Source organism: Pelmatolapia mariae, linkage group LG8 (genome assembly GCF_036321145.2).
Source record: "Pelmatolapia mariae isolate MD_Pm_ZW linkage group LG8, Pm_UMD_F_2, whole genome shotgun sequence".
In the NCBI taxonomy this organism is placed as follows: Eukaryota; Metazoa; Chordata; class Actinopteri; order Cichliformes; family Cichlidae; genus Pelmatolapia; species Pelmatolapia mariae.
In genome coordinates this window covers 17,541,730-17,557,074 of record NC_086234.1, presented here as the reverse complement: position 1 = coordinate 17,557,074, position 15,345 = coordinate 17,541,730, and the positions used below count along the sequence as shown (strand labels likewise).

General features: G+C 39.2%; 2 protein-coding genes across 2 annotated transcripts in view; one reads left to right on the top strand and one right to left on the bottom strand.

Moving 5' to 3' along the window:
• Window positions 1-9,901: 9,901 nt before the first annotated feature.
• Window positions 9,902-11,560, top strand: LOC134632626 (serine protease 33-like). Its single transcript, XM_063481340.1, has 6 exons — window positions 9,902-9,956; window positions 10,117-10,137; window positions 10,347-10,509; window positions 10,750-11,018; window positions 11,107-11,252; window positions 11,330-11,560. Exons 1-6 carry the CDS (start codon window positions 9,902-9,904, stop codon window positions 11,558-11,560), a joined length of 885 nt encoding a protein of 294 aa, XP_063337410.1.
• Window positions 11,561-12,838: 1,278 nt separating this feature from the next.
• LOC134632954 (integrin alpha-M-like) overlaps window positions 12,839-15,345 on the bottom strand; it is a 28,331-nt gene continuing 25,824 nt past the window's right edge. The window contains exons 16-25 of the mRNA XM_063481836.1: window positions 15,255-15,334; window positions 15,086-15,172; window positions 14,910-14,979; window positions 14,090-14,188; window positions 13,919-13,999; window positions 13,684-13,794; window positions 13,425-13,538; window positions 13,237-13,347; window positions 12,997-13,063; window positions 12,839-12,876 (exon numbers count right to left, since the gene is read on the bottom strand). Coding sequence (XP_063337906.1) covers window positions 12,839-12,876; window positions 12,997-13,063; window positions 13,237-13,347; window positions 13,425-13,538; window positions 13,684-13,794; window positions 13,919-13,999; window positions 14,090-14,188; window positions 14,910-14,979; window positions 15,086-15,172; window positions 15,255-15,334 — 858 coding nt within the window. The remainder of the gene's footprint in view (window positions 12,877-12,996; window positions 13,064-13,236; window positions 13,348-13,424; window positions 13,539-13,683; window positions 13,795-13,918; window positions 14,000-14,089; window positions 14,189-14,909; window positions 14,980-15,085; window positions 15,173-15,254; window positions 15,335-15,345) is intronic.

The following is a 15,345-nucleotide window of genomic DNA, read 5'->3' as shown; positions in this document are numbered from 1 at the left end:
GAAACATGATGGGGAAGTTAGGATTCATAAATGATAATAGTTTTCCTCATCTGTTAATATGGAGTCATTTCAATTTTTGAGCTTCCGTGTTATACTGAGGATAAAGATAGCTCTTTTTAAACAAGTGCAGACCACTTTGTCTTGTCCCTTTTCTGTGTGTGTCAGTTGTAATTAAGTTGATGCCTAGTGTTGTGACGCAGTGCACACTCTGAGCAAGCCTATATGGAGATCTGCAAGTTGGGGCATACCACAACTCTGGATCATGGGGGGTTAAGAGATGGAATTTATTATGTTAGTTTTAGTTGGGTATTTGTGTGTTTTAACCCTTTTATGCATGTTTGTGGGCTGATCAGCCACTTTTTAAGTTTCCCCTTTGTCTCGATTAGGTAGGTCAGTTTGTTTGTGTTAGTAGTACTGTTTTTTTGCTAGCTTTTGAGTACAGTTCTGTGATTTTGACCTCTTTTATGGGCCCAAGATTGAGATTTTTCTATCCAATTTAACCAACTTAGTTTTGGGGTTAAATAAAAAAACTTTTTTTTTGGACTTTAACCTGTGCCTGACTTTCCTTCACTGTTTGGTCCATCACAACAGAACATTGTCATCGAGGGTTCCAAGCTTACATTTTCCTGCCTACTGAATGGGAGTGCCTAAAGAGCCAGTTGTTTCCTTGCTCTCTACTTCAGGGAGCGGTTTTCTACCTTACAGTCTTACATGTTCCAGCCCTACCTCCCCCCCCCCACTCCCCACTCTCTCATACAACACATCACTTGCAAACAATCGAGGGAAATTAATATGGTAAGCTGTGAAAATCTATGAATAATGTTACTGTTATTGAATGAAATAATAACAAAACAAACCCCTTAGTTTCTTACATTTAATTGTTTCTGTTTCTTGATTAGCTAAGAATTGATAAAAACACAGCGCGATGCTGTCAGATATGAGAGCGCAGATCTTCTTTCTTTTACTTACTGTAAAACAGAGCTTCATATTAAACCTTTACACTCTGCATGTCTTTTCAGTGTGTTAAATTTTGAAGAATTTAAATTACTGTCTCTTTAAATTGTCATTTAAAATAATGTTACTGCATCATCCTAGGCCAGGTTTCAGTCAACAGTTTTTCTGGGTATGAGTCAGCCTGTATGCCTTTGACAGCACAGGTAACTTTTTAAAATTCAACTTTAGTCAGAATTTCCCAACAAGGGAGCCCAGAAATGCACAAATATCTGTAGATTCATCAACTGCAGAGTAACGTGCTAACATGGTGACATTACATTGACATTACACTGATATCTGGAGATATACTCTGATCATTATTAGTAACCTTCTTATAAATATAACAGTTTATCATGTAGGGACCTTTTAGTCACAAAGAAGAAATTTTAGTCAGCAAAAGGAAGGTGAGTCTGCACAGTGACAGTTTAAACAGATTTACACAGCATATGTAAAAATTACAGAGACACAGATGTTGCTAAATGATTAGTGAATAGATCTGCAAATTAGGTCATAGAAGATCACCATAGAAGTGCAAGAGAAGTGATCCTGCTGAATTTTAAATATCAAAATAATCTGAGAAATGTTAAAAAGGTTAATTCTGTTCATCTGGATGTAGCGTTTTCAATGGGATAAATGTTTCATCACCAATCCAGTCTCAGCTTACTGCAGGTTTCCCCAACCTTATAAACAGTACATTTGCACAATAACTGAAACCAGCCCACTAAATGAACAATTGGCTGTGAGGTCAGTTCCTCACGCTGCACCAAAAATTGGTTAACCCAAAGGATTGGGTCCCCTAAAACAAACAGAGTAATATAGTGTACACTGTTAAGTGCTGGAGAATTGCTATGATTTATACATCAGGGAAACCAAACAAACTCTGGCTAAGTGGATAGCACAACACAGAAGAGCTACCTCCTGAGGCCAGGACCCGGACAGGGAGGAACGCTGGTTTGAGTGAGGAGTCAAGGAGGCCATTTACGTGAAAAGGGAAAGACCATCTCTGAATCGAGGAGGGGGGGCCAAAGGGTACATCTGTCACCATCTTACAATGCTGTGATTGCAGCCATTCCCTAATTCTCTGTGAATGGTACTCATGGCCATTGATTAGTGGTCTTTGATCAGTGGTTGTTGATCAATGGTCATGACAATTTGTATATTATTGATCAAGGAACTGACCTCACAGCCCATTGTTCTACATCCAAATGAACAGTATCAACAATTTTGGGATTTACTTACCAGTAAATGATTGGATGATTGAGCATGGTTCAAGACAACTTGAGAAACGTTTTCTGTTGCAAAAAATAAAAGACTCTTCTGTTGTTACAACTTCTCAGATGTAAACATTTCCTCCTTTTATTTTTTCTCTATTGCTGATAACTTTCTGTAGTTGGATTGTAGTTGTAGCTTGACTGGATAGCCCAAAAACAAAAAAACTGGGCTCTATTTTCTTATGAATCAATTCCTTGTTTAACCATTTACTCACTCTAATCCATCACAGTTTTCTTCCTAATAGAAAAGTGCATATCTATCTATCTATCTATATATATGTATATATATATATATATATATATATATGTATATATATATATATAGCTGGATAGCGTAGTGGTTAGACTACACGCCTACACGATTCCTGCCTGTATCCAGTAAGGCTCCTAAGGCTAGACCCCCTATGCTAAGCGAGCCTACCGCAGACATGAGCGAGACAGATAAATATGAAGGCATGCCGGCTCGGACGTCACCCGGATCAACAAGGTCCGCGTCAGGTGTTGAGGAACCAGGGCACCCTGACGACAAGTGGGCTACTGGAACAAGAAGGCATCGGTGGGCAAGAGACGAAAACAGGGCGTTGTTGGAATGCTACTACGCAAGTAACCCTGGCGGAAGGGGCTACATGAATAGGATGAGGGACCTATGGATTCTTCGATACCCAACATCCACAATGACGGCGAAACAACTAGTAGCTCAGTGTTCCAACATTCGAAAGAAGGGACTGCTCTCACAGCTAGAGATTGACGAGGTACAACATAAATGCTACGGCAAGGAGGAGTCAGGACGCCAGGTCAGGGGGGAGATATCATCACCCCCACCCGAGATTGGGTACATAGCTGCAAGCTTGAAACCTGGATCCCCCATAGCCGATTACCAAGATTACGTGAAGTACCCTCAGAAGGTCTGCTAGATGATGTTAATGCAGCACTACGGACGATACCTACAACCACGATTACCGACACTAACAAGCTGATCTACGATACGGCAGCAGTGATCAGTGAGATGCTTGGCTATAAGTTGAACAGCCACAAGGGGCAGTACCCTCCATGGAGAAGGAGGCTAGAGGGCAAGATCAAAGTAGCACGGAGGGAGGTTAGCCAACTAACGGAGTTGCAGAAAGGTGAGACAAAGAAGGTGCATAAGAAATACAGCAAGCTGTCCATACCTGAGGCCTTGGAAACTGCCAAGCAAAGACTCACAGCCTTGGCCAGCCGCTTGGGGAGGTACACCAGAGAGATAGAAGGCAGGAGAATAAACCAGCTGTTCTCCACAGAACCAGCAAAGGTGTACTCTCAGTGGCAAGGGAACAATAAGAGAACAGCACCACCAAGGCTGGAGACGGAGCAATACTGGAAGAGCATATGGGAGAAGGACGCAACCCATAATGGCAATGCTCAGTGGCTAGTGGATCTGAGGGCAGACCATAGCGACCTCCCTGAACAGGGTCCAGTAACCATCACAGTGGCAGATATCCAAGAAAGGGTCTCCAGTATGAAGAGTTGGACAGCACCAGGGCCCGGCATGGTTCACGCCTACTGGCTGAAGAAGCTGACTGCACTCCACGAGCGTCTGGCAGCACAAATGAACCAGCTGCTAGTTAACGAGAGACACCCGGAATGGCTAACCGAAGGACGGACGGTCCTGATCCCCAAGGACCCCAAGAAGGGACCAGTCCCATCCAACTACCGACCAATAACCTGCCTCAGTACTACATGGAAGCTCCTGTCAGGCATCATATCGGCTAAGATGAACAGGCACATGGGTCAATACATGAGCGGGGCACAGAAAGGGATTGGCAAGAATACCAGAGGCGCAAAACACCAGCTACTGGTAGACAGAACAGTCAGCCGAGACTGCAAGACCAGACTGACCAACCTGTGCACTGCCTGGATTGATTACAAGAAGGCCTATGACTCAATGCCCCACAGCTGGATACTGGAATGCCTAGAATTGTACAAGATCAACAGGACCCTAAGAGCCTTCATCAGGAATTCAATGGGGATGTGGCGTACAACACTAGAGGCCAACTCCAAGCCCATAGCACAAGTCACCATCAAGTGCGGGATCTACCAAGGAGATGCTCTGTCCCCACTGCTGTTCTGCATAGGCCTGAACCCCCTCAGTGAGATCATTAACAAGACTGGCTACGGATACCGACTACGGAACGGAGCAGTTGTCAGCCACCTCCTGTACATGGATGACATCAAGCTGTATGCCAAGAGTGAACGAGACATCGATTCACTGATCTACACTACCAGGCTATACACCAATGACATTGGAATGTCGTTCGGACTGGAGAAGTGTAGTCGGATGGTAACAAAGAGAGGGAAGGTAGTCAGAACTGAGGGGATTGAACTACCAGAAGGCAACATTGCAGACATAGAGGACAGTTACAAGTACCTGGGGATCCTGCAGGCGAATGGGAACCATGAAGAGGCCGCTAGAAAAGCTGCAACCACCAAGTACCTGCAGAGGGTCAGGCAAGTCCTGAGGAGTCAGCTGAATGGTAAGAACAAGATCCGGGCCATCAACACCACCAGCAGGGTACCCGTGATCAGGTACCCTGCTGGGGTAATAGGCTGGCCAAAGGAGGAGATAGAAGCCACTGACATAAAGACAAGAAAGCTCCTTACCATGCATGGAGGGTTTCACCCCAAGTCCAGCACCCTGAGGCTGTATGCTAAGCGAAAGGAAGGGGGCCGGGGACTGGTGAGTGTCAGCACCACAGTCCAGGATGAGACAACGAACATCCAAGAATACATTGGGAAGATGGCCCCAACTGACCGAGTGCTCAGTGAATACCTCAGGCAGCAGAAACCCAAGAAAGAGGAGGGAGACGAGGAACCATCATGGAAGGACAGGCCCCTGCACGGTATGTACCACCGGCAGATAGAGGAGGTGGCTGATATCCAGAAATCCTACCAGTGGCTGGACAAAGCTGGACTGAACGACAGCTCAGTGGCACTAATCATGGCAGCACAGGAACAAGCACTGAGCACAAGATCCATAGAGGCTGGGGTCTATCACACCAGGCAAGACCCCAGGTGCAGGCTGTGTAAAGATGGCCCAGAGACAATCCAGCACATAACAGCAGGGTGCAAGATGCTAGCAGGCAAGGCATACATGGAACGCCATAACCAAGTGGCCGGCATAGTGTACAGGAACATCTGTGCCGAGTATAACCTGGAAGTCCCGAGGTCAAAATGGGAGATGCCCCCAAGGGTGGTGGAGAATGACCGAGCTAAGATCCTGTGGGACTTCCAGATACAGACAGACAAAATGGTGGTGGCTAACCAACCGGACATAGTGGTGGTAGACAAACAGGAGAAGACGGCCATAGTGATCGATGTAGCGGTTCCGAATGACAGCAATATCAGGAAGAAGGAACACGAGAAGCTGGAGAAATACCAAGGGCTCAGAGAAGAGCTCGAGAGGATGTGGAGGGTGAAGGTGACGGTGGTCCCCGTGGTAATCGGAGCACTAGGTGCGGTGACTCCCAAGCTAGGCTCCAGCAGATCCCGGGAACAACATCGGAGATCTCTGTCCAGAAGAGCGCAGTCCTGGGAACAGCTAAGATACTGCGCAGGACCCTCAAGCTCCCAGGCCTCTGGTAGAGGACCCAAGCTTGAAGGATAAACTGCCCACAGGGGCGTGCTGGGTGTTTTATATATATATATATATATATATATATATATATATATATATATATATATCTACCACATGTTACCACATGTTCATCAACTGCAGAGGGGGCAAAAGTACAGACATTCTGTAGAAGTACAAAAACTAGTGTTGAAAAATACTCCAGTAGAAGATGAAGTTCAGTTTTAACATCTTTAATCAAATAAAAGTGAAAACGTACAGTCTCTGAAATGTAGTCAAAGTAAGAAACTAAAAAGTGGCTTTTAGAGGATGTTTCTACCAGCATTTTTTCCCCCCAAAATTATAAGGCAACATGTGGCATTTGGTTGTTTAGGAAGAGAGGAAAGTTTTGGGAGTGACAGCGGTGAGAGCGATAACGAGTTTTGAGATGTGTTGTTGTTGTTAGCAAAACTTGTGCATAGGTTGTTAAAAATTACAATTTCTTTTTGTGTTTTAAGTTATGAAAATAAGTCATTAAACATGTTTGCCATTTTTACAATAAAAAATATAACTTTTTTCTACTCAGACTGTATTTATTTTTTGTCTGAATTTAGAAAAAATAACACTAAATTCAGACATATGAGGTCATGCTGAAAAGAATGATAACAAACAAAGCAAGGTAAGCAGTTTTTAAAGGTGAATTAAAGAGGTAAAATTAAAAGTAGTACAAAACACCCAATTATACCCTGGACCCCAGAGAGTTAAATGTATCAGTAGGATGAGGGCTAATTTGCTGACTGAAAAGGCCATAGCATTGCATTTATATCTTTTCCATACTCATCAAACCATTCAGTTATCCTTTGCACACTGTAAATACCCTGCCAATATGAAATAGACCACTCCCATTAGGAGAGAAATGATTCTTTATTGGATGTAAGAGCCATATATGAGTTTTTCCTTTTTTGGATTAAGAGGGTTGGTTTAAATGCACACACTGTATTGGTGCACGGTTGTGGGGCATCACTCATGGGTGTGTATTAGATGATAAATGTGGTTGCACTCACCTGTTTACTGCACCTGCTGTGTGATAAGCAGAAAGGTAGGGTGAGCATGAGGGGAAACTTTTTGTTGACCGCAGCTTGATGTATAGTTTGATGCACTAGTTGATGCTGTAGTCTGATGTTGCAGTTTTGCACAAAAATTGGTGTAATATTTTGTGAGTTGCAGTCATGTTTTTTTTTTGTGCAGTGTGTGCATTTGTATTACATTTGATCCAATGTACTGATTTGTGGGTCTTCGACAGTGCAACATGGAATAAAAGGAACAAATAGCAAAGAAGTGCATTTCAAGTGTTTATTGTTGCACGTCGTCAGTGTCCTCATGTTTAGCCTGCTGTGGCCGTTGATTTAAAGAGCCACAATATTAAATAAACCAATGAATGCTTTCTATAAGTGGAACATTAGAATCAACAAACCCCTGAAACATAACAAAAACACCTAATTCCCACATTTGTCACTTATCTATATGTGTGAGGACTTGATAACAATCCACCCTTCCTAACCATCATCTGGTGCTAGTTATTTTTTGATTATGATGACCAAATCCAGTGATTTGTTTCATGGGCTGTCTTTTGCAGGAATCAAGATGAATAACTCAGCTAACTGATGCCAGACTGTAGTTATAGCATTTAATCTTATTAGTAATATGTGTACTTGTAATTTTAAATAAGTCACACAGTGAACTCAGAAAGTGTTTTTTTTCTGTACTACACATTTTGTTATTGGTAGCTCATCATACAGTTATATACATTTTTCTTTTGCCCTCATCAGTCTACACTTAGTATGCCCCAGGGACAAGGGAAAAGATATCAGAATGTTTGTACTTAAAAACCCAACTACAAAAAAGATAATGAGCAAAGTGTAAATAAAAACTTAAAGCACTGATTTGCAAACCTCATGAAATTCACAATATAACATAAGAAATTTATGAAATGTTTAACATGAGATCATTTACAATTTTAAGGGGAAAATTGTCTCATTTTGAATTTGATGACTGCAATACTTCTTCTGGGAACTGAGAAGATCAGCTTCTGGGTTTTTTGAGAAGGGATTGTTGTCCAATTCTTGTCTGAGACTGGACCCTCACTGCTCATCAGTCTTGTGTCTTCTTTGTTGTATGCTATGTTTCATGATAGGCCAAATTTTCAGTTTTTGGTTGGTGAAAGTTTGGACTGCAGGTAGGCCAGTTCAGCCCCTCGACTCTTCTACTGCAAAGCAGTGCTTTTGTAATTAGTGTAGTATGTGGTTGACCATTGTCTTGCTGAAATATGCAAGGCCTTTTATAAAGAAAGATGTCATCTGGATTGGAGTATATGTTGCTCTAAAATGTGTATATACTTTGCACCATTGGTGGTGTTTTTTTTTTCCAGATGTGAAAGCCACCAGTTCCATTAAACTGAGTGCTGACAACAAGCCAGCTTTTGCGAGACTTTTTCTTTTCTTTTTTAAGGTACGTTTATGTAAAGTACATCTTCTCAGTTAGGACTTTCATTCTGGGCCTGTGGTATCTTTACCTACAAAACCAACAGAAAAGTGCTCCAGATTTACATCGATAATGTCTCTTTGCATTTCTCCATTCAGTTTCTGATCAGTCTAAACAGGTTTTAATTAGTTGAAAAACATTGCTATAGCACAATGCTGCCACTTTTATGCTGCACTGTATTGAATCAGAATCAGAATATCTTGTAAGAAACAAAATTAACAAAATTAAGTGCAGTCCCTGCGGTGTCAAGGGAAGAAAGTTTAAATATATTTACAAAAGAAGTATAAAAAAAGAGTTATAACACAGTCATTAGGTCATAAATAGAACCCTAATCCACATAAACACTCTTGCACAGAATGTCACCCATTGCACAGTATTTGTCAGGTTAATTGTTGATGATTACTTGTGATTATTTGTAATCAGCTAAAAATAACCTGATAGCTAATCTTATGATGCATAGAACTGAGACCAACCATCTGGCCACTACCATAAGATATGCTGGAGTGCTGCACTGAGATTGTTTACAGGATTTCTGAAGCTTACTCAGAATGATCACCAGATTTTTGGTCACTTCACTTTCAGAGGCCTATCAGATCGTTAGTTGGCCAACCAGGCCAGCTCTAGGAAGAGTCGTGTTTGTTCTGTCTCAGAGCTCTGCAGAAATTGCTTTAGTCTCGTGATTTGAAATTTCTTCTGCAGCTGCATGTGCCTTGGTTATCTTACAAAATAACATGACTTTATCTGGATAAGTCTTTAATTTCAGGTAGTTTAGAATATCACAGCTGAAATTACGTTGAATTTTTAAAAAGTCTGAATACTTTATAAACATTTATAAAAAATTATGTTTCTGTTTTAAAACCATGACGTATGCAATGGTTAATGATGAGGGAGAAAATTTACATAAACAAATTTTGTTTTAGGGTGTAAAGAGAATGAGTCACATTGTTTCTGAATCTGATGTAAATAATTGTCACATCATGACAACATGATACTGGATAGTCATTAAGACATTACCAAAAACCAGTAAATATTTTGTCATTGAAATATCATTTTATGTCTGTATAGTAAACCATGGTGCTGAAACACACAGCTGACACATCATTGACAACTGACACATCACCAACAGATGATGGTTTCTAAGTCTTTAAATATCTTACATATTCACTCTTGGTTGGAGTCCACAGGGAGGTTTTTCATTGACTCCGAGATGAATATGACTGTAACAATAATGAACTGTGAAAAGGGCTTTGATGAAATCTACTGGCAATATTCATGTTTATTAAACATATAATAAACATAACATATAAAAAAAACCCTGCAAACTTTTAAAAAGTGCACAGTGGTCTTTAAGTCTTTGTCCCAGAAATTAAAGGAAGCAGGAAATGCTTCAGCCGTGGGGTGTGCACATGGGAGGGGCAAATATAGGTGACACACTTATATATTTGCCACTCACCTATGGTTGGGAGAAAAGTATAAAAAGAGGGACACACAAGAACTGTACAGTTGCACAATGGCGTTGAGACAGTGGATTCATTTATTGGCTTTGTTGAGCCTCCTGTCTGCAGGTAAGTCAGGCTTATGCCAACATGTGCATACAACATAAATGTTTTAATTTAAAATATAGATGCAAATGTATATTTTCACTTAAAACCTTTTAAAAATAGGATCTGACTGAAAATTGTCTCCTCTCATGAACAACACTGATCCTGTTGTGTTTCTTTCCAGAATCAAATGCTCAGCCTGATGGTAGGTAAAACAACAATTTCTCTGACTTAAAAAAAAAGAAAAGAAAAAAAATCATTAATTAAAATTATTAAAAAAAATATTACTTATGCATTTTAAAATAAAATAAAAAATCACTGGGGATCCAGATAAAAACACGGAAAAATGTTTTCCATGTTTTTACAATGATTTATGTTGCTTCTGAAGTTTGATCCTGCTGATCTTTGTTTCAGTATGTGGCACTGCTCCACTCAACGGCAGGATAGTAGGAGGTGAAGATGCTCCACCTGGACACTGGCCGTGGCAGGTCAGCGTGCAGCTATTTGGTGAACATTTTTGTGGCGGTTCCCTCATCAACAAAGAGTGGGTGATGTCTGCTGCTCACTGCTTCTCTGGGTGAGTAACACAAACGTCTGTTTAATCTTTATGCCTACACTGATCCAGCTAGAACAGGACTTTGAAGATTGGGAATTCTGAAAATTATGATATTCCTGAAACATTTCATCAAAATAAATGTTAAAATACTGACTCAGGTTTTCTTACTTTTCCAGCTCAAATGCAGCTTAAAGACAAATGTTTACAGTACATTTTTTTTGACAAAACTTCTATATTTTCTTTTAATTTCTATAACTTTAGTTCAAGTCCCTCTGGGTGGACGGTTTCTCTTGGTCTTCAGAGCCTGCAGGGTGCAAATCCAAACAAAGTGTCCAGAAATGTTGTCAAAATCATTTTGCACCCAAACTATGACAGTATGACCAACAACAACGACATCGCTCTGCTCAGACTCTCCTCACCAGTCAGATTCACTGACTACATCAGACCTGTGTGCCTGGCAGCGAGTGGCAGTGTGTTCAATGATGGCACTGATAGCTGGGTGACTGGCTGGGGTGCAGTCAAGGAGGGAGGTGAGCCTGGTGTTGGTGTTTCAGTGTTCATGTGGTCTGTAGTTCATTGGTTTATGTGTAAACAGCTCCTCATCTTTCTTCCCATCAGTGGCCTTACCCTTCCCTCAAACGCTGCAAGAAGTGGAGGTGCCAGTTGTGGGAAACAGACAGTGTAACTGCCTGAATGGAGTGGGCACAGTCACAGACAACATGATCTGTGCTGGTGTTCTGGCAGGAGGCAAAGACTCATGCCAGGTAGGCTTCCTCATCTCATTTGGTTACATAGTCAGGTGTTTCAAAGATTCTCAGATGTGTCCTCTTTATCTCTACAGAAAGACTCAGGAGGTCCAATGGTGAGTAAACAGGGCTCTGTTTGGGTCCAGTCTGGAATTGTAAGTTTTGGTTCTGGTTGTGCTTGGCCCAATCTGCCAGGAGTCTACTCCAGAGTGTCCCGTTACCAGTCCTGGATCAAGTCCCGCATTCGCTCTAATAGGCCAGGATTTGTGCGGTTCATCTCCAGCGGGCTGGACTCTGACAGCAACTACACCTGTCCTGCTCTCTAACAAGACCCTCAAGTGAGTCTGAATATGAATGAAAAACAAACAAAAACAATATATATATATAGCTTTCAGACTGGGTGTGTTTGGATCTCACTGATTATGAATCCTGTTTTACATCCACAGGGAGATAAGAGCAGAGTCTTCATGGTTCCAAGTTGCTGTCGTAACAATCAGTGGACGTAAACTGAGCCATGCAGATGTTGACATCTTTACCAAAACTTCGATATTTGGGTCATTCTTACAGGAGGTTGTTGGTGAAACATGATCTCCTGCAGCACTTTTTACAAGACTTCACCAGATTACTGAAGTTCCTTATTGCTGTCTTTTGCTGTCCTCATCATCTCCATGTTCCTGTTGTCCACCCATTCATATTTATTTAATGTACTGATGATGCTCAGATCAAAATGAAGAAACTAATTCACATAAACATTTCAAAAGAAGTTTGCCTTTCTAATTAGAGAACTTCATTATTTTGAAGTGTTTTGGTATGTTTCTGTGAGCTAATTATACATAAGTATGTCTGTTCTGTGCATTCTGATGCTGTTGTCTACTTAAAAATGGTGTAAATTTAAGTACAAAATCAAAATGTAATTCTAATTACATCACGACTATATTAAACGTTGATTAAGCATAAAAATGATGTTTTGAGATATTTCAAAAGCAATTATTATATATTTTATTTATTGATGAACAAAGCAATTTACAAAATGAGTGACAGTTTTAACAAATTACAGCTCATTTCTTTCTCAAGCTAAATCTTTTTAAGCATATATATTTAATTTCACACAAATTTACATTCATCATCCTCAAATGATGTTTGTAAAAATATAAACAGAAAATTTTCAATTTAGATGTGCAGTCATGAGCATATTCTTGATAAGCTATTTTACATTTCCTACAATAATACTTCACAGGACATAATCACTCTATCTTCTCAGATAATTACATTAAACCTTCAGTCTATTTCATTTATGGATCCAAATTATAAGAATAATACATGAGATATCAGTTCCTGATGACTTCAATTGTGACTTCTTAAAGAAAAATGTGTCTGCTTGTTATATATTGCCTTCAGGTACCTGTGTGATCTAAGCAGTTAATTAACAATTGCATTTTCCTGCTCAGACAGACCCTAAAAACTCTAAGTCTAAAGGACTACATATGATATTTTCTTAAAGTAAAATTTACTTTGATGTCTTCAGTTTATTTTGTGGCCTCCTGCTGAAAGTTCTGACTGTGAACCTGAGGGAATGATGTCAGACACAGTAAGCTGTTTTTTCTTTAGTCAGTCTTTAGAGCGTCACTATTTCTACAAAAAGCTAAAAAACAAACACACAAACAAAAAACCCCTGCAACCAGCATTACAAGATCTGGTGGCTGAGGAAAGTAAAGTGAATGAATATTTTTTTATTCTGTTGTGGTTGCACCTCCATCTGTACCTGGACCCTCTGCTTCTTCAGGATTTGATTTTATCATCTCTTTGTAATCACTCTTGAAATATCCAGCCTAGGAAGACAAAATGTATTGTGTAAAATGATTGTATTCATGTATTAGAGTCGCACCATGAATAATGAAAAGAACTAAAAAATAATCAACTTTTAAGAAATTAAAATCATGTATTCTCTTATTTCATGAAGCTGTGTGAGCGACTGAAAAAACAGAAGTATAGACTTTCTCACCTTGTACAGGCCAACAGTGAATAAAGCAGTAACAGCCAAACCTCCAATGTATCCTCCAATTATCTCTTTAATGTAATCTGGTTCAGAATACACTTTTATCTCTGCCTCAATCTAAGAGATAAGGTAACATATTTTAATAAAATTCATCATTTTGTTAACTTAAATGAGAGAAAATAATGTGTAATCACCTTGTGGACTGGAGGATTATTTTTAGTCCACGCTGAAAAGTAGATGTACTGGTTTTTGTCATACTCCAGACTGGCTGTGATGGTCAAGAGGAATTTGGCAGATTGAAATCCAATCTAACAAAAAAAAATAGAATGAGATGAGCCTAAATTTGATATGCATTGTTGTGGAATTTAAGAAGAGATATATATGGAGTTAGTTGTTTTAATTCTAAAAAATATTTACTAATACAACACTTAACATAAAATACACATCAATTACCTGCTCTATCCATCCTGAACTGAAGTTGGCAGAAATTTCATACATCCTACTCTCCGATATTCCCATAAATGTGTTGCACTTGAACACTCTGCACGTGGCTACAGAGCAGTCCTGTGGGTGATTTAAAGAAGACTGAATGTAACAGAAGCTGTGATTCAGAGTAATATCATTTTATTTATACATGTATTTAGAATTTGGTTAAATTACAGCAGGAAAAGTGTGGAGGCATACTTACCACTACTTTATGTTTTTGTATTTCAGCAACAAATTCTTTGTTAAGCGGTTCTTCATCATTTCCTCTCTGACAGTCTGCAATCTGAAAATAATTTAAAGCGTTTTTGATTCATCCTAATGTTAACACAAGCAGTTTGAAGTCAGCAGCTAAAATGACTGACACATAACTTACCTGTAGGCTGCTCAAATCCACCCAAATGTCTTTTTCACCAAGTTTCACTGGAACCCTGATCACCACAGTGAAATTAAATGCTCTGATATAGTTTGTAATCTAAAAGAAAGAAAAAAATAAAGAAAATAACCACTGTTAAAATTAAGATTTTATAAATCAGCTTTAACTAATAGGTTTTTTTGTGAAATAATAATAAAATAAAAATGAATTAAATGGTTAATAATTGATGTATTGAAAATGATCTTGACAGTTGATTTAAAGTTGATATGGAGTTTCAAAACCATAAAAAGGTTAATAAACAAATTGTAATTTAGATTTAAAAATTATTTGGAGAGCTGTTATAAAGTGGAAAGTGAATGTTATATTATTTGTTTCATAAAGAGTTCATAAATTACAGACAGTATAAAAGATGTAGCTTGTGTTTTGACTGCTGCCAATTTGGTGTTATATAACCGGTTGTCATAAGCATATGAATGGATACACATGACTACGACATGTCCACAGTGGTTCAACATTAACTTGGATTAAACAGCAGCTTTCGCTCTCTGGGCTCACTGATCAGTGATGAAATCTTTATCACAAAATGTCTCTGATCAGCTTTATTTATTACAACAATTACAGAAATTACATCATAACTAATGTTTAGTAAACTACATTGCTTTCATTGCTTGTTAGTATTAAATTTTACTAAAGGTTAGCCTCTTAATAATGAGAGTTAAAACATATAACCAGAAAGACAAAACCAAGCATTAGGCTCAGGACTGACACAGTGCAATGAACTTTTAAAGAATGTTGATATTAAATGAAGTCATGTTTTTACCTTGATTATTTGTTGGACTGCTTCCTGTGAATTATTCATTCCAGGGGTCAAATTGTGGCTGCTGAAAGAGCTTTACATGAAAATAAAATAATAATGAATAAAACATTTTTGATAAAATTTTAAAGTTGTATTACTTTGCAAATAATTCACACTATATCAAGTAAAACAGTTCATGCCTTTCAAATGTGAGAAAAATGCTGTATTTCACATCAATCGATTTCTGTTTGTAGAGTTCACTTGTAGTGGCATGCTCCTGATTTCCACTGAAAGAGAGAAGAAAAAAAAGGTTCTGTATCTGTGGGGCCGTTTTATAAATTAAGAGTATCTGTACCAAAGGAACAGTACCTGGTGACATTTGCAGTGACAAAGATCTCCCTCTCAAATTGACTGACTGTTTCAATCCCATACGTGATAATGAAGAAAACCTTAATTGAAA

Bases quoted from the DNA above. Each gene is read 5' to 3' on its own strand.
- LOC134632626 (XM_063481340.1), top strand. From the start codon at position 9,902: ATGGCGTTGAGACAGTGGATTCATTTATTGGCTTTGTTGAGCCTCCTG. The intron at 10,138-10,346 runs GTAGGTAAAACA...TCTTTGTTTCAG, and splicing joins ATCAAATGCTCAGCCTGATG to TATGTGGCACTGCTCCACTC. The intron at 10,510-10,749 runs GTGAGTAACACA...CTATAACTTTAG, and splicing joins GCTGCTCACTGCTTCTCTGG to TTCAAGTCCCTCTGGGTGGA.